The sequence below is a fragment of the Ovis canadensis genome, chromosome 4, assembly GCF_042477335.2.
Source record: "Ovis canadensis isolate MfBH-ARS-UI-01 breed Bighorn chromosome 4, ARS-UI_OviCan_v2, whole genome shotgun sequence".
Lineage (NCBI taxonomy): Eukaryota > Metazoa > Chordata > Mammalia > Artiodactyla > Bovidae > Ovis > Ovis canadensis.
Genome location: NC_091248.1, coordinates 71,444,296 through 71,470,875, shown reverse-complemented (window position 1 = coordinate 71,470,875; position 26,580 = coordinate 71,444,296). Strand labels below are relative to the sequence as shown.

Here is a 26,580-nt window from a genome sequence, read left to right as displayed (position 1 = left end):
ACCTTATTTAACCCAAAGAAACTTGAGAGGGTGTCCCCCCCTCCCCCATTTTGTAGCTGGGAACTGAGGATCAGGATCATTACATACTTTGTCCACATGTATGAGATTTAAGCTCAGGTCTGAGTCCAACGCCTTAGCTCCCTCTGTTCTGAACATGACCTGATACGTGGAAAAACTCCTAATAGCTACAGAGACCAAGAAAGATTGTGGGATAAGATGCCCTGAAGATCTTTAAGGAGTAAAGTGCTTTGTGGTCTGGGGAGTTAAGGCCCAATGATCTCAGCAGTTCTCAGCTCTGGGCGGTTTCTGTGATTGCACCAAATGTACTGAGGAAGCACTCTGGGCCAGAGCGAGGAAGTTAGAAACCACTCTGGGAAAGGGGCTCAGGGTTGCAGCTGAGAAAAAGCAGCTGCAGGCAGAGGAACCAAGCAGCAGAACTGAGCTCTGAGAACTTGCACAAGGCCCCACAAGTTACCCAATAAACCAATAAACCCCTGAGAAACACAAGCTAAGACAGACTCCTTAGGAATCAGGATTGCACTCCCCATAAGTAATCCTATATTTAAATTTTCTTGACTGAAGTCATACCTTCTGATGCTGTGTTATTTATTTTGCTCAAAAGATATTCAACAAGGACCTACTGTATAGCAAAGGGAACTCTACTCACTACTCTGTAATAACCTATATGGGAAGAAAATCTAAAAAAGAATAGATACATGTATCAGTTCAGTTGCTCAGTCGTGTCCGACTCTTTGTGACCCCATGGACTACAGCACACCAGGCATCCCTGCCCATCACCAGCTCCTGGAGTTTACTCAAACTCATGTCCATTGAGTTGGTGATTCCATCCAACCATCTCATCCTCTGTCGTCCCCTTCTCCTCCCACCTTCAATCTTACCCATGTCAGGGTCTTTTCAAAAGAGTCAGCTGTTTACATCAGTTGGCCAAAGTATTGGAGTTTTAGCTTCAATATCAGTCCTTCCAATGAACACCCAGGACTGATCTCCTTTAGGATGGACTAGTTGGATCTCCTTGCAGTTCAAGGGACTCTCAAGAGTCTGCTCCAACACCACAGTTCAAAAGCATCAATTCTTCAGTGCTCAGCTTCCTTCATAGTCCAACTCGGAGAAAAACTGGCCAAAGAGGCCTTCTGATCGCCAGCTACATCCATACATGACTACTGGAAAAACCATAGCTTTTGACTCGACGGATTGTTGGGAAAGTAATGTCTCAGCTTTTTAATATGCTGTCTAGTTTAGCCATAGCTTTTCTTCCAAGGAGCAAGTGTCTTTTAATTTCATGGCCGCAGTCACCACCTGCAGTGATTTTGGAGCCCCCCAAAATAAAGTCTGTCACTGTTTCCATTGGTTCCCCATCTATTTGCCATGAAGTGATGGGACTAGATGCCATGATCTTTGTTTCCTGAATGTTGAGTTTTAAGTCAATTTTTTGACTCCCCTCTTTCACTTTCATCAAGAGGTTCTTTAGTTCTTTGCTTTCTGCCATAAGGGTGGTGTCATCTGTATATCTGAGGTTACTGATATTTCTCCCAGCAATCTTAATTCTAGCTTGTCCTTCATCCAGCCCAGCATTCCTCAAGCAGGGTGACAATACACAGCCTTGACGTACTCCTTTTCCTATTTGGAACCAATCTGTTGTTCCATGTCCAGTTCTAATTGTTGCTTCCTGACCTGCATCAGATTTCTCAAGAGGCAGGTCAGGTGGTCTGGTATTCCCATCTCTTTCAGAATTTTCCACAGTTTGTTGTGATCCACAGAGTCGAAGGCTTTGGCATAGTCAATAAAGCAGAAGTAGATGTTTTTCTGCTGTCTATGGGGTCGCACAGAGTCAGACACAACTGAAGCGACTTAGCCGCAGCAGATGTTTTTCTAGAACTCTCGTGGTTTTTTGATGATCCAGCAGATGTTGGCAATTTGATCTTTGGTTCCTCTGCCTTTTCTAAATCCAGCTTGAACATCTGGATGTTCATGGTTCACATACTGTTGAAGCCTGTCTTGGAGACTTTTGAGCATTACTTTGCTAGCGTGTGAGATGAATGCAACTGTGCAGTAGTTTGAGCATTCTCTGGCATTGCCTTTCTTAGGGATTGGAATGAAAACTGACCTTTTCCAGTCCTGTGGCCACTGCTGAGTTTCCAAATTTGCTGGCATATTGAGTGCAGCAGTTTCACAACATCATCTTTTATTTATTTTATTGTGGCGGTTTTTGCCATACATTCACATGAACCAGCCATGGGTGGACATGTGTTCCCCACCCTTAACCTCCCTCCCTCCTTCCTTTTGAAATAGCTCAACTGGAATTCCATCACCTCCACTAGTTTTGTTCATAGTGATGCTTCCTTCCTAAGGCCCACTTGACTTTGCATTCCAGGATGTCTGGCTATAGGTGATAATCACATCATTGTGATTATCTGGGTTGTGTAGATCTTTTTTGCATAGTTCTTCTGTGTATTCTTGCCACCTCTTCTTAATATCTTCTGCTTCTGTTAGGTCCCTACCATTTCTTTCCTTTATTGAGCCCATCTTTGCATGAAATGTTCCCTTGGTATTTCTAATTTTCTTGAAGAGATCTCTAGTCTTTCACATTCCATTGTTTCCCTCTATTTCTTTGCGTTGATCACTGAGGAAGGCTTTCTTATCTCTCCTTGCTATTGCTTGAAACTCTGCATTCAAATGAGTATATCTTTCCTTTTCTCCTTTGCCTTTCGCTTCTCTTCTTTTCTCAGCTATTTGTAAGGCCTCCTCAGACAACCATCTTGCCTTTTTGCATTTCTTTTTCTCAGGAGTGGTCTTGATCACTGCCTCCTATACAATGTCACGAACTTCCGTCCATAGTTCTTCAAGCATTCTATCAGATCTGATCCCTTGAATCTGTTTCTCCCTTCCATTGTATAACCGTAAGGGATTTGAGGTAGGTCATACCTGAATGGTCTAGTGGTTTTTCCTACTTTCTTCAATTTAAGTCTGAATTTGGCAATAAGGAGTTCATGATCTGAGCCACAGATACATGTATACCTGTAACTGAATTGCTTTGCTGTATACCTGAAACTAATACAACATTGTAAATCAACTATACTCAATACAAAATAAAAAAATTAAATATAATAAATTTGCTTGATAAAATAAGACAATACATATCTTCTTGCATATTACTGAAGTCCCCAAATAAGTATCTGAAAACTGAAACAGTTCTAAAGCAATGCTTATATGTCACAACAGTTTATAAAATCAGGGGACTGCCTCTAAGTGTAAGGTCATTCAAAGGTAGTAAGAAATCATTTTGGAATAAACATAAATTTGGGGCCTAATATTTGAGTTATGGAGAAATAAAAAGGAGATAAGCTTTCTTTCCATTAATTTTTTTTAAAACCATAGTTTTGAGATATAGTTCACAAGCCATAAAATTTACCCTTTTATAGTATGCAATTCGGTTGTTTTTGGTATATTCACAGAGTTGTGCAACTATCTGCATTATATAATTTCAGATTATTTTCATTACTGCAAAAAGAAATTTGTACCCGTTAGCAGTCACTCCCCATCTCCCCCTCCCCTTGGCACCTGGCAGCCGCTAATCTACTTTCAGTTTCCATGGATTTACCTATTCTGGACATTTCATATAAATGGAATTACATAACATGTGGCTGTTTGTAACTGGCTTCTTTCACTTAATATTATCAAGGTTCACTCATTTTGTAGCAGTATCAGTACTTCATTCCTTTCTTATTGCTGAATATTCTATTGTATAGCTATACCATATTTGGTGTATCCGTTCATCAGTGGATGGACATTTGGACTGTTTCTGCTTTTAGGCAATTGTGAATAACGCTGCTGTGAATACTCATGTACATGTCTTTGTGTGGCTCTGGATGCTGGGAAAGATTGAGGGCAAGAGGAGAACGGGGCAACAGAAATGAGATGGTTGTATGACATCGCTGACTCAACAGACATGGGTCTGAACAAACTTCAGGAGCTGGTGAAGGAAGGAAAGCACAGCATGCTGCCCTCCACGGGGTCACAAACAGCTGGGCAGGACTTAGTGACTGAACAACAACAATTTGTTAATAGTTAATTTTTAAAATTCTTTCTTTAAAAAGGAAATATATACCTATGGGATAAAATATTCCCAAATAGTATAAGCATACAATAACAAGCAAGTATCTTTCCCATCCTTGACTTCAATGATCCTCCTCAGACAAATCACTATTCAAAGATATTTTATGCATTTAAACACTGTCGATAAAGAAATCATTTTCCACAAGGGTAAAAAAAAGCTACCTCAATAACACAAACATATCAATTTATTTGAGCTTTAAATATTATCTGGAAATTGATCACACAGTGAAAGGAAATTTTTAAAGTTGATATTTGTTTTTAAATCAAAGAACAGACTAGATTTTTCTTAAAAAATCAAGTCCCAAGATTCCAAGTGTGCAGTGCCATTTAGAAACCAATAGAGGGTGATGCTTCTCTTTCATTTAGAAGGAAATGCCACTTACTTGTAGAAAAGCTGTTTTCCAAAGAAAGATGATATATTGGTCTATTCCAATTGATATATTAACAAAATTCATTTTATTAGCTGATACGTCTTCTAATTTGCCAAATTTTCTTTAAAATTATGGCTCCTAAACTACTTCTGACTTTTAAAAATCTTTACACTTTTAATTAACACTAATCACACATACACGATAGAGTTCTAGGGTACTTCGTAATACACTTGTTAGCTGAATTCAGAATTTGATCAGGCCTACAATACAACTTTCATGGGCTGCTTTCTCTATTAAAAATATTAAAAATCATACTGTATGACTCATTTGGTATAAAGACAAATAATATCAATAATAACCTAATGTACAATATACACTATTAAATAGCAATCTAGTGTAGAGTATACACTGTGGGATTCCCAGATGGCTCAACAGATAAAGAATCTGTCTGCAATGCAGGAGACGCAGGAGATGCAGGAGACGCAGGTTCAATTCCTGCGTTGAGAAGATCTCCTGCAGGAGGAAATGGCAACCTACTCTAGGATTCTTGTCTGAAAAATTCCATGGACAGAGGAGCCTGGCAGGCTACAGTCCATGGGGTCGCAAACAGTCAGGCATGACAGTGTGCACTCACATCCATAATATACACTAAAATATATATTTTAACATTTTCTTTAACCTGAAAGTTTACTCTTTTCTTCTGATTTTGAAAAGAAAACAGTTTTATGAACTATCTAAGAATATTATGGTCCCTAAGCACTGTATCTACTGTGCATAATGGATCAGGTAGCCCTGAGCATGATATGGAATAAAACAGAATCATTGCATTATTTTGAGCCAAGAGAGGAAGGGGTGGTCTGCAGCATGAGAATCAGGTCTGGGCCCTACTGTGGGGTCTCCAGCCCTCTGCGCTGCTCACAGCTCCAGAATATCCCTCCTTTCCCTCGGAACTTGGACCCAGACCTTGTACTCTGCAGGAGGTGGCTGATGACAGCCCAGGACCAGTGTGTCCACTTTGAAGACACAGTTTTTCAAATTCAGCAAGTGTTCTGAATTTGCCACTAGTTTTGATTTGGAATCAAGCTTTCCTCTGTCTGTAGGCAGGTCCATCTGCAGAGCCGACAATGTATGTGGATCCTCCTTAACCCAGCAAAGAGATTTTATACCTAGGTCTGTGTGGTACCCACATACATGGTTATTTCAATCAGTTAGATGACTGATTTGCTATTTGAGCATTTGTTTTATGCGATACTAAGTGAATCTTTGCCTATGGTGTTTAGGTATTTTATACATACACACACACACACACACATACATATATATCTTCATTCTGAAAGGCAGATACATTAATGATTATTAAAGAAGCAATGAAGTCAAATGTTTCTCCTCTCTGTCCTGCTTCAAGTACCCCCATCCTGTATCTATTCATAGGTGCCAACAGCTGCTGCTCCTGCTAAGTCACTTCAGTCGTGTCTGACTGTGTGTGACCCCACAGACGACAGCCCACCAGGCTCCCAAGTCCCTGGGATTCTCCAGGCAAGAGTACTGGAGTGGGTTGCCATTTCCTTCTCCAATGCATGAGAGTGAAAAGTGAAAGTGAAGTCGCTCAGTCATGTCCAACCCTCAGTGATCCCACAGACTGCAGCCTTCCAGGCTCCTCCGTCCATGGGATTTTCCAGGCAAGAGTACTGGAGTGGGGTGCCATTGCCTTCTCCGACCAACAGCTAAAGGAAGATATTTAAGATTTAAACTTTGTAATGAATTCACTCAATGTTACAAATTATTCCTGTCACTCCTCCTTAGTTGCTGGAGAAGGTGCATTCTTATCTTACCAGTACTTTTAGGTGAGTATAAATGAGATGTTACAAACTGAAATGTTACGTAAGTTATTTCAGCACTTAAGAGACTACTTGGCTGAATGCGAAAAATGCTAAGAATGGAGTCAACTATTTTATTATCTGGTAGGTACTTTGGAAAGTCTTGAAAACTTCCCTTTGTAGAAATAGTTTCTACTAGCAATAAGTTGAATCTCTTTGCTGGGTGGCATTTATCTTTTCAAAGTCAGCTAGGACGAACAATGGTCCTCTGGAGCCTGGAGGCAGAGTTTTCCCAAGATGTGAAACTGTCGTCTTTTCTGCGGTCTGCAACTCCCAGGCCCTAGCGCCCGCCATTTTTCTCTAAGACTAACTCTATGGAAATTGCAGGCTGAACAGAAGTAATGCTACCAATTATATACGGGAAACAACTGTAATTGCCAAAGATTGCTCATAAAATATAATAAGCTTTGAAACGTAGGAAGAAAATTCAACTGATTGTTTGAAATCTTGGGAAATTATTCAAAACAAGGCATTCTATATGAGTATGATGTTTGCACACTAAAGTTAAAAGAGGATCTTGTGAAATTATTACCTGCCTTAAAAGGAAAATATGTCATTCATATCTTAGTTTGCTTGATTGGGATATCTATATTGGAAGCATGAAAGCAAATCAAGTAGTATATTACTTACTCTTAAGAAAAATGGAAACTTTTTCCCATAAAATCCAACTCTGAAGAACTCTGGTTCAAGACGTTGCTGGTCCATAATTTTGTCATACAAAGAGGCCTCCATCATCTAGCAAAGAACAGGGGGTGTTTTAGTCATTTTATCTCATCTTTTAGCTCCACCACTTTATAGAAGAGGATGTTTCTTCTATAAAAAAAAAGAGAACATCACTTTAGTTCCATTTGCAGAAAAGAAGGTTGACTCCTTTTCTATGCTTTAAGGCAGAGATCAGGAAACTTACTCTGTAAATGGCCAGACAATAAATATTTCAGACCTTACAAGTCACCTGGTCCCTGTCATAACTACTCAATTCTTTGAGGTCCATAGGCTTCAGTCTCCTGACCTCTGCTTTAAAGGATTGAGTATATTACTACATGTCCTCACCAGAGGAAATGATTTCTATGCACAGGCTGGAGAATCCCAGGGATGGGGGAGCCCGGTGGGCTGCCGTCTATGGGGTCGCACAGAGTCAGACACGACTGAAGCGACTTAGCAGTAGTAGTCTATCAAAATATTTTCTTCACAATAAAAATTAACATGAACTCTTAGAGGCAAAATCTTTTTGGAGAATTCTTGTACTCACCTGAGCATTCAGTTCTCCTAGGTCATGGTAATTCAGGACATCTGGAAGATGTAACCTTGTACAGGTTGAACGGGGATAAACCAACAAACCAAACAGGGCCCACAGTGCAAGTGTTGTGGGGGCTGAAGGCTGTTAAGTGTGTCTTTGACTGAGGTTGGAAGCATGAAGTACATAAAGATTATGGTTTTCCACTCATGGTATTATCATCTCCAGGGTTTCCAGAGAAAGACTAATACTGCAATTGAAAATATCTCCCCTCTCTCCACCCCCAGTAACAGCACCCAACAGAGCACTTGGCATGAAGTGCAAAGCTTTGAGTTTATAAAAATCTTAGTGACTATGGCACCCAAGGGCCCTCAAAGGTAAACATTATAACCTCGCTTCTGTTCCGGGGACAGGATGCAAAGAGAAGCACAGGGACATTTTTATATGAAACTGCAGTGTCTGCCAAAGCCAGCGTGATGGGCTGAAGTTAAAACAAGGCTTTTCCTCCTTGGTTTTCCTGTTAGGAGAAATATTGATGAACTCCTGATATGAAATAGTACACCCAAAGTACAGGGCTGGCTCCTGCCAGAGGAAGAAGTTACTTGTGGTATAAGGGATACTGGGTTGTTAAAGGTTTATGAGTATTATCTCTTATATTACTACCTTGGAATGAAAAGGCAATATCATAATTTTTAAAAATATATATGTATGTGCATATGTATATATAATCTGATGATCCTGTTTTAGAAGCCCTGAAGAGCTTACATGTAACAAGATGATACAAAATGTTTGACCCGATGAGAATAAGGACGTGGAGTACCAGAGGGACTTGTTTGAACCTTCAAGAAGAGAAGGTATTGAGTTGGCCACAGTTCATTGGGTTTTTGTATGATGCTTCACAAAAACCCAAGTGAACTTTTTGGCTACCTCAATAGAAAAGATTTGGTTTAGGGACACAGAATATTAAACTCCTTGAGCTCTTGGGTACTAAGACCTTGGTTTCAGTTTTAGCAAATAAAAACATTTCTGAAGCTAAAAAGCTTTGATACCTACAGAAGTTAGCCCCCAAATCTTTCAAAATGCGTCAGCTAGCCATTTCTCCTATTTTACTGCACAGATTATGGAACTAAGAATGGAATATTACTGAGATTCGTGTGTGAGTGACAAGCTCTTCCAACAAAAAGTATTAATCCTGGGTTACATGTTATATTTCAGACGTAGTGTTTAGAATAGATCAACAGCTTACATTTTGCATATTAATCAAAAGCATCACACAGGTCAATATGCTGTTTCTCTGGATAAATAGAGGAGTATGCTTCTTTCAAAAGCTTTCTACAAGACACATCAAGATGATCACAAAGTTGACTTCCTAGCACCATGGGGACGTCAATCTAAAAAAGGATTCCATAACCTGATTAGGATGCATGCAGGCACCTTACCCTCATTTTGCTCAGGTTTCTGTAATCATAGTAACTCTCGTACTGCTCTGCAATCTTCCGGCACAAGATGATGCCGTTCTCCCAACACTGTGGACAAGTGAATAACATAAATGTTAACAATCTCATGGCATTTACTAATTTCCACCCAGAGGTCAAGAGGGGACCACTCTCAGATGATCAAGCCTTACTTCTTAACCTTTAAAACCTACCCTTAATAGTACTACTGCAATTTTAAGCATGAAAATAGCATGTAATTAACAAGTTCATTATTTAAAATATTTAGAGAGTTGAAAATGATAACCAACAAGTCATTAACATATGGTGCAAAAACAACATTTCCTGATATCATCTCAAAACTATTATCCTGAAGATGTGGAGTACACACACACACACACACACACACACACACACACTAGAATATTAGTCAACCATCAAAAAGAATGAAATAATGCCATTTGTAGCAACATGGGTGGACCTAAAGACTATCACGCTAAGTGAAGTGAGTCAAGGAAAGACAAACAGCATATGATATCACTTATGTGGTATCTAAAATACAACACATATCAACACATCTATGAGACAAAAACATACTCACAGACATGGAAAACAGACATGTGGTTGCCAAGCGGGGGTGGGGAAGGAATGGATGGATGGACTGGGAGTTTGGGATTAGCAGATACAAACTAGTACATATAGGATGAATAAACAACAAGGTCCTACTGTGTGACACAGGGAACTATATCCAACATCCCGTGACAAACAGAAATGGAAAAGAATATGAAAAAGAATATTATATGTACAGATGAGTCACTTCACTGTATGGAAGAAATTAACACAACATTGTAAATCACTACACTTCAATAAAATGAAAAAAAAAGTAATAGTTTATAGTTAAAAAATAAACAAAACATGCTGAAATAACTGCAGTTCCACAATGGCCAAGGAGATTAATGAGCAGCCCCTCAGGGCTGGGGTATGCGGAACTACCACTGACCCCTAAGGTCCAATTATCCACAGCTGGCTCAGTGGATTCCTTGTTGGCCCAAGCGTACTTGTAAACTGCAAGGGTCTAAGCCAGCTGGTTACTCTCAGCAGAAATGCAAAAATTCTTCAATCTAGCTCAGGTGTCTGCAAATTTTCCCACCAAACAGTAAATGCTTTAGGTGTTGTGGGCCATACAACCTTTGTCACAACTGCCATTAAACTATGAAAACATCCTCAGACATGCATAAGCTTGGCTGTGTTCCAATAAAACTTTACTGACAACTGAAACATGAATTTCATATAATTTCCACAGGCCAAATACCATTCTTCTTTTGAGTTCTTTTGACCATTTAAAAATGTAAAAGTGATTCTTAGTTTGCAGGCTGAACTGAAAGAGGCAGTGAGCTGTTTGACCCATGGGCTATAGTCTCAAAGTCCTCATAAAGCACAGCCTCCTGGGAATGGGCCGAGAGAGGTTCTGTAACAGCTTATCTTTCAGGTGGAAAGTTTACTGTGGGAGGATACAGAGGCATTTCTTTGCTACTAACGTAATGAATGATATGTCAGTGTAGTTAGATAAATAATAGAAGAGTATAGGAATAAAGCAATTCCCTGGCATCAAATTTTTAGGAGTACCCAATTACGTTTTATAAAAGACTGACAGCCACTGGGTGTATTTTCATTTCCTGTTTAACCTTGGCACTTTGAAAGATATATTTAAATCTAAGACATGTATCACCAAAGCATCCAAGTGTTCAAATCACCTGGGGTCAGATTCACATTTTTTTTAAAGAGCACTGCAAACCCTTGAAAAGGGAGCAGGTGGCAGGGAGGTGACATGCTGAATTGCTTTATTAGCTCAGGGAGGTTTTCAACACCCTATAGCAACTCTGAGTGTATGACGGGATGTCATAAAATTCTGTAAATAAATTTAGTTTCATTTATTTCACCTTAAAAAAAATGAACTGGGACAGATTACTATGTGCCAATTTGGGGAGGTAGGGGAGGTGTGATAGTGGTTTTTCAGATAATAAAATGCCTGGATGTTGAAACCTCTAGATGAGGGTCTCTCAAGATGGGGTCCAAGTTCATACACACTGGAATTTTCTGGATTCCTCATTAAAATTGCAGAACCCCCTGGCGCAAGCCAGACCTACTTAATCAGAATTTGCAGGAGTGGGGCCTGGGAATCTTAATTTCAGTCAACTCTTGGGAGTTGTGAATGCACACTGAAAATCTGAGGGCCCCTGCTTGAAGAGGTGGCCATCAATGAACTCGAAATAGAGGAAATGTGACAGTCACCTTGGGAAGGGACACAGGGGACTGGGGCCACTTACCTTGCCTCTGTCAAAGTTCTGGATGATGGCGAGGTGCAGGTGCTCCTTGCGCTGCCATTCCGTTTGCATGGGGTAGGTCAGGAACTCCCGGAGGGGCCGGTCAGACCATTCCAGCAGCTCATCATATAACAACAGCGTATATGCAGCCTCTGAAAGATAAGCGGGAAGGTGATGATCGAGACAAGACCCCAATGCAGCTGGTTCAGGATAAGCTGGATTAAGTCCTTTTTTTCTGAATTTCACGATACTGAAGAACACATGTCCAGGACATATTCAACGGAAGGTGAATGAATGAGAAGCACCCCGGGAGATGGAATTACCAGAGACTTGTGTTTGATCTTTTGGCTCTCTTTATTTTCTCTTTCTCTCCTTTCTGTTTATTTCCTACCCCTACTGTTCATATATACCAGCATAATTAAAATGTTGAAGGATAGCTCTGTAGCTGGTTCAAAATGCAGGGGAGACATGCTTTCGTTTGCTACATAGGTTCACTGGTAAAGCCTTTGGCAGGGGACTATGGGTAGTTTCCACAGGCCATGTTTTGTTGTTCAGTCATTTTCAACCCTTTGTGACCACATGGACTGCAGCATGCCAGGGTTCCTGTCCTTCCCCACCTCCTGGTGTTTGCTCACACTCATGTCCATTGAGTCGGTGATGCTATCCAACCATCTCATTCTCTGTCGCCCCCTTCTCCTCCTGCCATCAATTTTTCCCAGCATCAGATTATTTTCCAGTGAGTCAGCTCTTCACATCAGGTGGCCAAAGTACTGAAGGTTCAACATCAGTCCTTCCAATGAATATTCAGGATTGATTTCCTTTAGGATTGACTGGTTTGATCTCCTTGCTGCCCAAGGGACTCTCAAGAGTCTTCTCCAACACCACAGTTTAAAAGCATCAATTCTTCAACACTCAGCCTTCTTCATGGTCCAACTCTTACTTCCATACATGACTACTGGAAAAACCATAGCTTTGACTATATGGATCTTTGTTGGCAATAAAGGGCATGCTTAAGAAACAAAAAATGATAACTCAATTCTCTTGGCTAATAAAAGGCTGAAAAATGTGAAAGTAATACAGCAAGTCCCCTATATACAAATGAGTTCTCTTTTGTGAGTGTGTTCTTAAGTGTAATTTATTCATAAGTCCACAAAGTTAGCCTAGGTACCCAACAAACACAATCAGCTCTATAGCGCTGTACTGTAATAGGTTTATAATACTTTTCACACAAATAATACATTAAAAAAAACATACAAAATTAAAGAAAACATCTTTAAAGTGCAGTACCTTGAAAGTACAGTAGTATGGTACAACAGCTGGCACACAGGGGCTGGCATCGAGTGAACAGGCAAGAAGAGTTACTCACTGGAGAAGGGAGAGGAGGTGGGAGATGGCAGAGCTGAAGGATCATCAGCAATAGGAGACGGAGGGCAAGTTGCCATTTCACTCACGTCGACATTGATGGAACACATGTTCACATCTTTGAAAGTTCGGAACTTGAAAGTTCGTATGTAGGGGACTTACTGTATATGTGTGTGGGGGTATCAGGGTACAGACAGAATTTAGAAGGGGAAAAGCTAGAGAAGAGTTCAGAGAAGAAAAACTTTTAAAATCTATTAACAGCCAACAGAGAAAGGACCAGAAAGGGTAAAAGTATTGGATAAGAAGAGTGTGTGTGTGTGTGTGTGTGTGTGTGTGTGTGCGTGTGTGTGTGTGTGTGAGAGAGAGAGAGAGAGAGAGAGAGAGAGAACAAACTGTGTGGGCTGTGTACTCTGACACCCCCTCTGGCTGGCCCCACAAATCTTCAGTAATGGTTACTAAAGTCATGACATGTTTGGTGTAGCGGGAATTTCCTGGGGAAACATGTGAAGGGATGACATTCTATACACGTGTATAGAAGCGGTGACCCACAGGCTTAAGCATGGCTGACAGGTAATGTATTTAATAGGATACTTGCCATTCTGCAGGTCTCTTCTTTTCCTGAACCATAAATACGGCCAAATACATCAAGAATGGGAACCAGAATTCACTGTCCCTGATGAAAGACTATAATAATTTTTTTCACCTGACACTATAACAGCCAACTTACTTACTAAACCGAATAAAATGATAAAATCCTTATGTTAGGTATCCATTTACCAACCATCCCCACACATGTCTGAAAATACACAGTAGTTACTTTTAATACAATATCCATAAATGGTAATTCTTTTTCTTCATTTATTTGCTTTAAGGATAACTACACATAAGGTTCCTAAGTAACATGTTACGTTCCAGTACTGTGACCTGGCCATCTCAATGCATTAAATACAGTTGCAATAAGAAAGGGCGGGGTCCCCAACACTATTTTCTTATCTCTTAAGTGTAGAAGTCCTGTAAGGCACAGGTTCTGGCTGTATTTTCCTCTTTAATTACCTTTGATGAGCTCGACCCAGTAACTTCAATGATTGCAGCAAAACTTTTCATCACCCACCAGCAGTCTCTTATTCCCCAGCATTCAGTGTGCAAGCTGTTACTAACACAAGTTTTCTTTAATGCAAATGATCACATTGCTCCCATGAGTAAAACTAGTCAATGATTCTCAGTAACTATTAAAAACAGACTGAATTTGGACTTCCTAAAGTGACACAGAAGGCTGCCCATGATCTGGTCCCTCCACTCACATTTTTCCAATGTCCCCACTTATGACAGGTAAGAAGGAGACTGCTACTGTGAGCCTGCTACTGTCTTCCTAAAAAGCCTCCAGCCCCTCGACCCCATCATCACTTTTGCTGAATGAAACATGATGCAACCTGACCCAGAGGCGGCTGCCTGTCAGGGACACAGGCGCCTTCCACTGCATGGACAGGGGACAGGCCCTTTCCTGGGGCGAGATGGACAGAGCGCATGTCTGCTGGAGGGTGTCGATTAATCGGTGGATGTAGAAGCAGCCAAGTTCGCCACGACGTGGGTTGCCATGGAAGACTGCTTCACAGGGGATAAGACAGACGAGGATGATAACAAGATCATCAGAGCTGTGCTGTATTTGAACAGCGTCCTCATTTTCCCTGAGGCCTCCTGAGATCACTTCCTAATCTTTAATTACCCACATACCCTTATAATGCCAAGCAGCTAAGAAAACCCCAAGGGCACCTTTGTTTTTCTGTCCATACTCTTGCTCCTGTCACCTGAACAAACTAAGATTCCTCTCCCTTATCACACCAACCAACACCTGGGGTCCTTCACAGCCTGTTCCTTCAAGCCTTTAGCTGCTGAATAACTCCTATTTTATCTTAATGACACAGCTCCAGAATGATCATCTTCGCCTCTCAGATTTCTCTTGTATCTCCCTGAGCTTTCAAAAAATATCCTTGAGACTAACCATGCCACAGTGTAAAGGTGGAATAGTGGGGAGGGCAGAGGGAACCCCTTCCCACATCTCAGCTGCCCACAGGGAGGGACCGAAAAGGCAATGAAGGTCAAATTTACACAGCGAGAAAGCAGAATGGTGGTGCCAGAGATGAGGGGAGGGGAAAATGGGAAGTTACTGTTTAATGTGCACAGGGTTTCAGATTGGGTGGATGAAAAAGTTCTGGAGACAGATGGTGGTGATGGTGGCCCAGGAGCATGAGTGCACTGGATGGCCACTGAAGTGTCCGCAGAAAAATGGGTGAGATGGCAAATCTTACGTTATGCACATTTTGCCACAATAAATAAAATGAAAAAAGGGGGGAATAATGAAGTGTTTCTAATCTGTAAATTGCTATTCAAGTAATGTTTGCCCTGGGAAGGTCCAAGGGATGGCTGGAAGGTCAGGTGTGGGTGAGCTGCCCCTGAGAAGGGTGGGAAAAGAAGTAACCACTGGTGGGCTTTTTTATACAGTTCTTCTGTGTATTCTTGCCACCTTAATCTCTTCTGCTTCTGTTAGGTCTTTGCTGTTTCTGTTATTTACTGTATACATCTTTGCATGAAATGTTCCTTTGGTATCTCCAATTTTCTTCAGGAGATCTCTAGTCTTTCCCATTTTATTGTTTTCCTCTATTTCATTGCATTGTTCACTTAGGAAGGTTTTCTTATCCCTTCTTGCCATTCCCTGGATCTCTGCATGGCAGAAAGCAAACAGAAACTAAAGAGCCTGTTGATGAAGGTCAAAGAGGAGAGGGAAAAGGCTGGCTTAAAGTTCAACATTCAAAAAACTAAGATCAAAGCATCAGGGCCCATCATTTCATGGTACAGGGATGGGGAAAAAGTGGAAACAGTGGCAGATTTTATGTTCTTGGGCTCCAAAATCACTGCAGATGGAGACTGTAGCCATGAAATTGAAACATGCTTGCTCCTCGGATGAAAAGCTATGACATCCAAGACATCCAAAACCTAGACAGTGTGTTAAAAAGCAGAGACATCACTTTGCTGACAAGGGTCCATTTAGTCAAAGCTATGGTTTTTCCAATAGTCATGTATGGATATGACAGTTGGATCATACAGAAGGCTGAGTGTCAAAGAATCGATGCTCTTGAACTGTGGTGCTGGAGAAGACTCTTGAGAGTCCCTTGGACAGCAAGGAGATCAAACCAGTCAATCCTAAAGGAAATCAACCCTGAATATTCACTGGAAGGACTGATGCTGAAACTGAAGCTTCAATACTTTGGCCATCAGATGTGAAGAGCTGACTCACTGGAAAAGAACCTGATGCTGGGAAAGATTGATGGCAGGAGGAGAAGGGGGTGACAGACGATGAGATAGTTGGATGCCATCACCAACTCAATGGACATGAGTTTTGAGCAAACTCCAGGAGACAATGAAAAATAGGGAAGCCTGGCGTGCTTCAGTCCATGGGGTCACAAAGAGTCAGACATGACTTAGTGAATGAACAACAACTGGCAGGCCAGCAGAGCAAGCTGACAAATGACCGAAGGGTGATGCGAGAAAGTGTGAAAACAGAATTTGATTCCGGCAGATAACGATGTATATCAGGGGTAAACAGTGTGTATGAAGAAAACGGCAGAAAATTTTTATTAAAGGAAACATATGCCTCTGAGGTGTCAGCAACAGAATACTGAGGTTTCTGGAACACATCAGCATATCGAAGATGTTTTATTACAATATGTTGCAAGTTTATTCCTATGTATCTTTAGAAGACTGTATTACATACTGAAAAGAGAAAGATGGCTCACATCCAAAATTATGAACAATGTTTTTAAAAGTGTTTACAATTTGGAACAAAAGGCCATTATCCCATAATTAAATATATGGGCCACCTCATTCCATCATTTTGAGAACTGTACAGGGAAGATCTCAATATGCAGAAAGAAGTAACACAGGATAAATGTGGAAATGAATCGTGTAATGGAGGGCATTGTCACAGAGGGCTGGAAAGGATTAAGCCATAAGAAACAAATCCTGTAAAGACAGAAGTTTTTCCATCAATTCCACTTTCTCTAAGGACCCACAAAAATGAGGACAGAGGAGAAATGAGTAAAATGTTATATGGGAAAAGAACGTATTTCTTATGACTTTGGGGAACATAAAAACTCCAAGCTGAGTAAACAAATTAGAGAAAAAAGATTTACACATTTTCAAAATATAAGGTGACAGATTTGGAGTTTCAGAAAACCAAAATATATCTGTTACATATCTGCAAGAGCTTGTCCTCACTTCCCTCTCTCATTTCTTCTGCTTTTTTTTTCTTGTTTTTAAATGGGCTTCAAAATAAAACAAGTCTACTAGATTGATTTCACAGATTAAAAAAATACACCATTTTTCTAATGTTAGCTACAAACTACTTTAAAATGACTACTTAAACTTTTAGACAACAGAGTCAGCTAAAAAAATCTTAGTTTATTTAATCAAAACTATTAGGACATCTGTGTGAAGAGATACTGGGGCTTCCTTGGTGATTAAGGAATTAACAATATTAAAGGAGAAAAATCTGCTCTTGGGATGTTAAATCTGAGTGCATTCTTAGTAATGCATTTATTTAAATCTCACAGCACTAGGCAATAATCTAAGAACTGAGAAGACTAAGAAGAAAATATCATCTCTGTCCTCAAGGAATTTACCCTTCAACTAAAGATCTCTCAACCTACCTACCTACCTACCTACTTAGCAACACACACATTTGTTATATAACTATGAATTAAATATGATAAATACTTGAATGGAAATCTGAAAAAACTGCAATGGGAAAAGAGTAGAAAACATGAATTCAGCCCATAGCTGGGGGTGCGAGCTCATGGAGTTGGTGAAGGAGAGAGAAGGAAGATAAAGACTTCATGGAAAAGATGATATAGGAGCTGGCTCTGAAGGATAAAAAGAAGGAAAACAGTATTAGAGGTAAACAAGAATACATTAGGCTGAATGGACAGGTGTTGCTTCAGTTATGATGGGACTTGAATAAAGACTTTGAGCTTTACTTTGTAGAAGACACAAATTGACAGTTACATCTAGAGAAGGGGGTGACAAAGTTTTCTCAAAGTATCAGACAGTTGATCATTTAGGCTTGTAGGACATACAGTCTTTGTTGCAACTATTCAACTATGCCATTTGAGTGCTAGAGCAACCATACACAATATGTAATTAAGTGGGTGTGGCTGGAGTTTTAATAAAACATTCTTTGAAAAATCAAATGACAGGGCTGCAGGTTGAAGTTTACTGATCCCTGCTCTAGTGAATAACTCGGGATAGTTAAGAAGCAGTCCAAGAGAGAGACGATGAAGGCCTGATTGAGGCAGAGAAACTGGAAACAATAAGAAAGGATATGGCTTTCATTTTTAGGAAGCAGAACCAATAGCACCTCATGAATGAGAGGTATCAAAGATATCATAAAGGTCTCCAGTCTGAGTCACGAACTGGGAACTTTTAACTTTTAAGCGATGCTCTTAGCAGAGATGGTGAAACCACAGCTAGAGGCATGCTTAAATCCTGGGAACATGAGCATCACTTCAGAAAGTGTTCCTTTACTCTTTCAAAGCTGGGGGAGGAACAAAGATTCAGGAGTTTCTTGGGAGAAGAGTGTGCCAGAAGACTAAGATTTGTAATTTCTAAATCCAATTAAAGGGTTCTCATTCTGGTTAAGATGTAGTAGGCACATTTTAGTGTATTTTTCTCACTGATTCACCTAAAAATCCAAGACAGAATATATAAAGCAACTATTGGAGAATTCTGAAAAGTAAATGAGAAGGCAGACAGAACAGGAAAATCAATACTCAAGGAAGGATGACAGAGTGGTGAGCTCCCTGTTTTTACTTTTTTGCCTTTTGTATCTCCAGGCTTAGCCTTCTGTTTTCTGTAACTTCGAATGGAAAACAGACAGAAAAAGCTCCTTTAGTCAGAGAACTGGGAGGAGGACCCTCTGTGGGATGGAGTACTTTCTATTCTTCTGGCCCACTATGAGTCCCAGGAACAAAGCTGCCAACCAGCACTGTGGCATGAGGGGCAGTCACAGTGGCAGCAGTAGTGGCGTCCACTTTTCTGCTTTCTTTCACTGCTTTCCCCCTACCAGGGAGGCTGACTATACATAGTAGATCATAGTACGGAGGATCAAGTCTTGGCTCTGAGTACTCGGGCTCTGATTAAGCAAGAGTATCAGGAAAAGGAGCCCTTGGGAGATGGTAAGAGTGAGAAAGATCAGAGAGAACAAGGAGATGGAGAAAGGAATTTTTAAATTATGTGTATGACTTCCTGGGCTCACCCTTAAGCTGTACATGTATAGAATGAATCAGAATCAACATAACAAAGATTCTGATAAATGAACTATGGTATAGAGAACTGTCCATGTCCCAGGCTCTCCCCTGAGACATGACTTTAGGTCTGAACTTAGCTGGATTGAATTTTTGAAGATTTTAACAAAACCCAGAATCTCACAATATTCAAAATGTCTGGGATAGAATCCAAAATTACTTGACATTCAGAGAACCAGGAAAACTAAATAAATCTCAAAGGGAAAAAGCAATTAACAGATGCCAACTCTAAGATGATTCAGTTGTTGAAATTATAGGCAAATACTATGAAACAGCTATTATAACCGTGCTACTTAAAGTAAAAGTGAACACTCGTGAAATGAGGAGAAAATACAAATTTTTGCAAAACCACTAAAGCTATTAAAAATAGATAAATAAAGTTTAGACAGATAATAAAAATTAAAAAAAAATAAAACTTCACTGGAAGGGCTCAGTAGTTGAATGGAAATGATAAAGAAGAGCCAATGGCTTTGAAAATGGATAAATGGAAATGATCCAATCTGAAAAACAGAAAGAATAAAAAATTGAAACAAAAATCCCCAAAACAGCACCCCAGGAAATTACAGAACAATACCAAATGGTCTAACATCCATAAAACTGGAGTCCCAAAACAGAGAATCAGTAAAAAAAATATATTTGAAGAAATAATGCCTGAAAGTTTCCCAAATGTGGTGAAAGAAATGTTTAGAGGTCCAAGAGGCTCAGCAAACCCAACCAGAATAGATTTTTTTAAAAAACCATGCTGATATATATACACCATAATTGAAGCGCTGAAAACCAAAGACAAAGTCTTAAAGGCAACCAGAGGAAATTACACATCACAGACAGGGAACAATTTAAATGCTTACAGCTCTCATCAGAAACAATGGAGGTCAGGAGAAAATAAGAGTATTGTATTAGAGTACTGATACAAAGGCACTGTCCACCTGTATCCAGCAAACATTTCCTTCGGGGATGAAGGTAAAATAAAGATGACGGACAACTAAGAGTTCTTCACTACTAGATCTGTTCTAAAAGAAACACCACAACAAGTTCTGGAGGTTGAATGAAAACGTTAACAGAGGAAAACTGAGAATTTCAGTAGTGAAAAAAGAGCAACAGGAATGGTAAATATCTGAGTAAATATAATAGATAATTTTTATCCTCTTAAATTCTTTAAAATAGGTATGACTTAAAAATTATGACATTATCTGATGGAATTTTTCAATGTATATACATATATGCTTATGACTATTACAATATACAGTGGGGAGGTTGTAATGTTCCTATATTTAACCTGAAGTGGTGAAATACTAACTCTAAACAGACTGTGAAAAGCTAGGTGCATATTTTATAAACCACTCAAAAACCAATCCCCAACCACCCCCTAAAAAACTATGCAAAGAGATATAGTAAAGAAAAACAACATATATATTCCAGTTCTAAATTCCAATTTTAAAAGAAATGGTTGAGTCCTCAGGTCTAATTTAAAAAACAGAGGAATTATGCTTAATATAATGGTGACCGGCCCACTTCCCCCAACCCAAGTCAAAAGACACAATTACCTGTGAAATTCTGTGCTTTGAGGTGCAGATCATAGAGTTTGTGGATGTAGCGTATATACATCTCTTCCTTGTTCAGTTCAGTCTTATAGAAGTTCTAAGAGAAAAACAAAAAGAGTGCAACAATGGATAATTTCTCAACAATTAGGCTGGCAGGTATCTACCCTTTACTCTGCTTGAAGTTTCATGTCTTGAAGCAAGAAAACAGGCAAACTTTTCTATATGTCTTACAAAATTTCTAATGTCTTACAAAATTATGTAAGGGACACAGTTATATATACACACATTTCTTTCCTTTTATTTTATTTTGGCTGTGCCACATGGCATGTGGAATCTTAGTCCCCTGACTAAGGATACAACCGGCACTCCCTGCATTGTTAGGGCAGTCTTAACCTTTGGACTGCCAGTCAAGTGCAAAAGACAGTGATATATCTTTAATTCAACACTGTCTGTATTAAAAATTACCTATCAACCACTGGATAGGCTGGTAACTCCTGGGGGGATGTTATTACCACTGATTCACATTTCTTTTGTTACTTTCTATTGTTTTTTGGTTAAGTTTAACTGCCAATGAACTAGTCTAAAAATTCAACCAAAATATTAAAAATATGTAAGATATTAACCTATTTATTACATTTGATCACTGATAGTCAAAGGATAATTTCTTTCATCTTAAAATTGTTTTAGAGTGAATTAAAGGTTTCCAGTTTATGACTACAACATAAAGGGATTTGTAAGAGATTTTATTTCAAATTATTGTTACAAGGGCATGCTTACTGAAAATATTTGGTTTATGAAAACAAAGCACCTGGATCTTATTTAAACTTCTCTAAAATGTTTTAACATTCATCATCAAAAACTCAACTTTGACTTAACTGAACATATTATGTTGTCATTTTAAATGTTTATTTTATAGGCCTCCACATCTATTTCTTTATCATATTAGAAAGTATGTTAGTCCTCACTGAACTTAGTAAACATAGGAGCAAAAGCATAAGAAGTTAGAATCCAGCAAAAGCGTGATGCTGTGAGGCTCTGTATAAGGCTCTTTCAGCGAGCAGATCACTGCGGATATTATGAAATCTCTGTTTACAGCCATCTGAACTACTATCATTACTATTGCTATTATTTTGACAGATGCTACTTGGAGTGTAGAATGAAAAATGAATAGTGATGGGGAGACAAATCTGTTGACTTGAAGGAGTAACAGGTTTTTCTAGGGGGAAAGACCAGGAATTTTAAACATTTCTAAAGTTGATTAGCTAGAGAGGGCTTTGGTTATGGACCAAACTAGCCAGTGTGGCTGCTTAACTGTACTTGGGCATGAAGCCTGAGGGCCTCCTGTCAATATACTTTGTGGCCACTACCTAATAGGTATCCATTCTTCAATATGAGGACTCATCTAACTTCAAGAAGCTGACATGTAGTTGAACACATCATAAAAAAATATTTCCTCCAATTTATACCATTACCCTTCCCCTTTCCTCTTGTGTCCTATATTCCTTGGGTGGCACTAATCTTGAGTGGCTTCCCAGGTGGCACTAATGGTAAAGAACCCACCTGCCAGTGCAAGAGACATAACAGACCTGGGTTCAATTCTTGGGTTGGAAAGATCTCCAAGAAGAGGGCACAGCAGCTTACTCCAGTATTCTTGCCTGGAGAATCCCATGGACAGAGGAGGTGGCAGGCTACAGTGTCCTGTAGATCTTAGCATTCTTTAAAAAGCTAGTAAACAATGCTCTTCACATCTCTCTTATTATAATCAAAATAATTTTAATTAGCAAGAATTTTTATACCATAAACATAAATCTAACCACTCAATAGCAGACCTTTACACTATTAAACAATGGGTTTTTTTTTTCCAATAGCTTTCTGGTAAGAAGCAAATTTCTTTGGGAACAAAATAAGTGATCATTCTGTAAATGAATCATAGGTCTTTAAAAAAAAAAAAGAAAGAAAAGATATCTCAGTCAGCAGATGAGTCTCTTTCATGTATGTCTGGCAAAACTAGTGACAGAAAGAACAAAACAATAATTAATTTCCTAGTTTTAGTCATGTCAAAGATTACACATTTTTACCAGTCTAATACTACCATTTAACTCAGAGCTTGTAGAGAAAGTCAGAGTTCCTCTGAAGACAATCTGGAATTGATCTTTCCAAAGAGTTAAGAAATACCTCCAGGAGGAAGTGAATGATTAAAGAGAAGCATATTGCAGCTAGAAAACATCAAAAAACTTTCCATATGGAGTATAAACTAAAAAGATTAGCTTCAGAGTTATATATTTGGCCCTTTAATAATAAGTATTCCTGTGCTAGTTGAAATTAAAACAGTGTTCAAAGTGTTAGCATTTCCTATAAGGACTATTCTTGGTCAGCATGTGAACACTGATGGGGGCCACTGATTTTATTGTCTCTGGCTTATTCCTACTGGGAAACTAGAGTAAACACGTTTAGGTCAGAGTATTCAGTCTTCCATCAGAGGAAATGATATCTTCTGTTTATACCAGTTGAGGAAATGGACCCAGAGTCTACATTTAAGAGTGTACCTCTCAAGGTCACAGAGGGCGCTGTGAAAGCAGATGGAGACAGTGGAAGATGAGTCCTTCAGGAAAAGGTAAAGACTTTCCTTTGAGGTTATTTATGAGATTTCAGGCTTGGAGCTGGGGGAGAGCCAGGATTAAGGAGACAGACTGAGAAAACCTGAAGACGATGGAGCATTTGGCTTTTTTCCTCAAATGTTGACATACAAGCAGAGACATGGAAGGAGATCAGGCTGAGGACCTTGACCACGGCCAAAGGCTGGCAAACAGTGGGGAAAGCACAGAAAGGAAATTTAGAAGTGGGAATGGCTGTGCTCAAGGTTAGACATTAAGTGCTAAGGGGAGAGGTAATGGGCTGACCCCATGAGCTTGGCCTGATGGCCTGCAGGTTACTATTGGGTCTGAGGATAAAAATTATGGAGAAACTGCATAACAAGAGATGGCCTGACAAAGGATGCTCGGGTCTCACTATTTTTAGCAACTGGTATCGGAGGTGGGATGTAACAATTAAATGCAAAAATGAGAAGGAAGTGGTGGGTGTGGTTAAAAAAAAGGATAAAGTCATATACTCAGAGATGAACAGTATAGTGAGAAAAGAAATTAAGGAAAAAGATAGTCCTACGAAAGTAAAAATTCTGAGCTCTGAAGAGGGACTGTGAGGGGGAATAAACAAAACAAAACAAATCTTAAATCAATGAGCTAAGACAAGACATGGGCTTCCCTGGTGGCTCAGAGGTTAAAGCATCTGCCAGCAATGCAGGAGACCTGGGTTTGATCCCTGGGTCGGGAAAATCTGCTGGAGAAGGAAATGGCAACCCACTCCAGTATTCTTGCCTGGAAAATCCCATGAACGGAGGAGCCTGGTGGGCTACAGTTCATGGGGTTGCAAAGAGTTGGACAAGGCTGAGCAAGCAACTTAACGACTTAAGACAAGACAGAATCAGGTTGGGGAAGAAACAAAATTTTAAGGTACAGGCAAATAGAGAACAAAAAGGCATGGATGTAAGAGACTCGTGGATCAGAGTAAGAATTAGGATTGTGCAAATACTTAGGATAGATGAAGAGGTGTATCTACTCTGCAAAACAAGAAAAAGGAACCATGATATACACAAATTTAGAACCAGAAGCAGTCACAGAGTATTCTTGTGTTTTAAATGTGATCAATGCAAATTATTAAAAGCATCAATTTATCCTACACCAAAATTTGAAAAAGGAATGTAAACGTATAGTCCTTCTTTTGCTCTGTAGTGAGAATACCATTCTATTTGATAATTAGTTATGAGAAATTCCAGGGTAAATTTTGTGTTCCTAGAACTGTTCTGCTATAGCCTATTATCCTTATGATATTGATTTTTGTTTTCCAAAATTTGTTTGGATGAGAAACTATATGGTTATCCCAGTTATAGTCTAAATCTTAACCACAGATGGCTTTAATTTGCAAAGAAGCTATAGAGTGAAAATATGTGTGTTAAACACGAAACTGTCATTTGTTCAGAAAGGAACATTAATATTTATTAAAATCTAGAATAAATATAAGCAGAGTAGAAAGGAACTGTTTACACAGAATTGAAAAGACCTTTTTCCAGGGACATCATCCTTGTCTCCTAGGAGAGCAACAAAGGACTCCAGGGCAGAAAAATGATACAACAGGGAGAAGCTGGCATCACCGTGGGATCTTACAGTGGGTACTTTCTGCAACACTCGGGAGCTGAGAATTCTCTAGCATTTAATTCAAACTAAAGCAAAGAACACTTCTAAACTCTTCTAAGAAACACTCAGATAAAGACACACTGTGGTGGAAAAACAAACAAAACATAGTATTTCTGACAAAAAGCAAACACTAGAATGCAAGGAGGAAAAGGGAAATCATTGACTAACCAGGAGGCTCACGGTGCAGCCAATCTTTTTGCCATCTACCTCGCCCATTTTCATGCAGTCCCTAAAAACAAGAAGAAAGAGTCAGAACTCAGAACTTCCTTTCTAAGAGCAAACACAGTTTGTTCTTTTGGGGGGGTGAGGGGGGGAAGAAACTGCCAGAGACTAGAGGCTAATTGCATGCTGCTTTGGATCAAAGAGGCCAGAGCCCCAAGAGGCTTGGGGTGGGGGGTCTGGTCAGACCCTGGCTGAGCACCAGCATGGCTGTAGATTCCACTTCCAGGTGGGCTGTGCCTTCTCTCAATAGAGAGGGGCTAAGGAAGAGGAGGAGTGAGGAGATGTTACGACACACCTTTTACTGGGCTGAAAAGGAGCCGGTAAGCCTGACCATCAGCAGTAACAATGAGGCTTTTTTTCTTAAATTACCATGCATTTAAGTGGGATGACCTGCTTCAACAGTTTAGATCACTTCACAATAAAAAAATCATGTCTCTGAAAGGTAACGGTATGAATTTCATTCCCTCTCTCCTTCTATAAGAAAGCAGCATGGTTATACAATTCTGTTACACCACTGTCAGGCTAAGATGAATGGGTCTATTGGTTCTAAAGCAAGAGTTTCAAAAACAGCAACAAAAGGTTTCTGTAATAACAGGAATCTCTCAGTTTACTAAAACTTTAAAAGAACTGCTGAAGAACCCAGAACAAAACATTAAAAAAGGAAAAACAAAGAAGAAACTGAGCTAGCTAGTTAAAAGTCCACTATTTTACTGCACAAGGTTCCATGGTCTGATTATCAGTTCTTTGAGTGATTAACTCAAGTGCAACGGTATTCTGACTCTTCGACTTCCTAACTGGAGCGCAGTGTATCTGAGAAACAGGGGCTTACCTGTAATCTAACAACCTCTCCATCAGCCGAGTTACAGTGGCGATTAAGGAAACGCCACTTTCTCTCCATGTTTCCCGCTCAATTTTCTTTAGTAGACTGGAAAAGAGAGAACCCAGGGCATTTTCAACATTTATTTTTATCAGTCACCATGACAACCGTTTTACTTTCATCAGTACCTTAAATGCCTTAGCAACCACCGCAACATCTCACAAGTAGCACAATGCAAACAATGTCTTACCTAGGATAGGGACCAAAGAGTGGAATTCTAATCCAGGAAGCATTGACAAAGCAAATTGATTTTCAGATTATCCAAGTCATCAGATACAAACACATGCATATAAATCATACTTTCAAAATATGCAAGCACCTCACAGCTCAAAGACATTGTTTCCTAGCTTCTCTCTTCCACTAATATTAGAGGCTTGTGCCTCCCCACAACAAACAACACTGAGAAAAGCAAACACAGGAGTGCCTCAAAGTTTACTTTTCAGTAAGATCTTGCTTTAGTCACACAAAAATGTTTTCCTACCTCTCAGTGGAATGCATCTTCATCCAAGCAATTTTACTGCAATGCAACTGCTACAGGAAAATCCTTGTACAGACGGTATGACGTTTCGCGTTTTTTCCTTTCACTTAACATTTGCCCA

General features: G+C 39.6%; 1 protein-coding gene across 1 annotated transcript in view; it reads right to left on the bottom strand.

The window, feature by feature from the left end:
* Nucleotides 1-26,580, bottom strand: part of DOCK4 (dedicator of cytokinesis 4) — a 471,458-nt gene that overhangs the window by 35,446 nt on the left and 409,432 nt on the right. The window contains exons 33-38 of the mRNA XM_069587995.1: nucleotides 25,934-26,029; nucleotides 25,051-25,111; nucleotides 20,636-20,729; nucleotides 11,377-11,525; nucleotides 9,056-9,142; nucleotides 7,013-7,117 (exon numbers count right to left, since the gene is read on the bottom strand). Coding sequence (XP_069444096.1) covers nucleotides 7,013-7,117; nucleotides 9,056-9,142; nucleotides 11,377-11,525; nucleotides 20,636-20,729; nucleotides 25,051-25,111; nucleotides 25,934-26,029 — 592 coding nt within the window. The remainder of the gene's footprint in view (nucleotides 1-7,012; nucleotides 7,118-9,055; nucleotides 9,143-11,376; nucleotides 11,526-20,635; nucleotides 20,730-25,050; nucleotides 25,112-25,933; nucleotides 26,030-26,580) is intronic.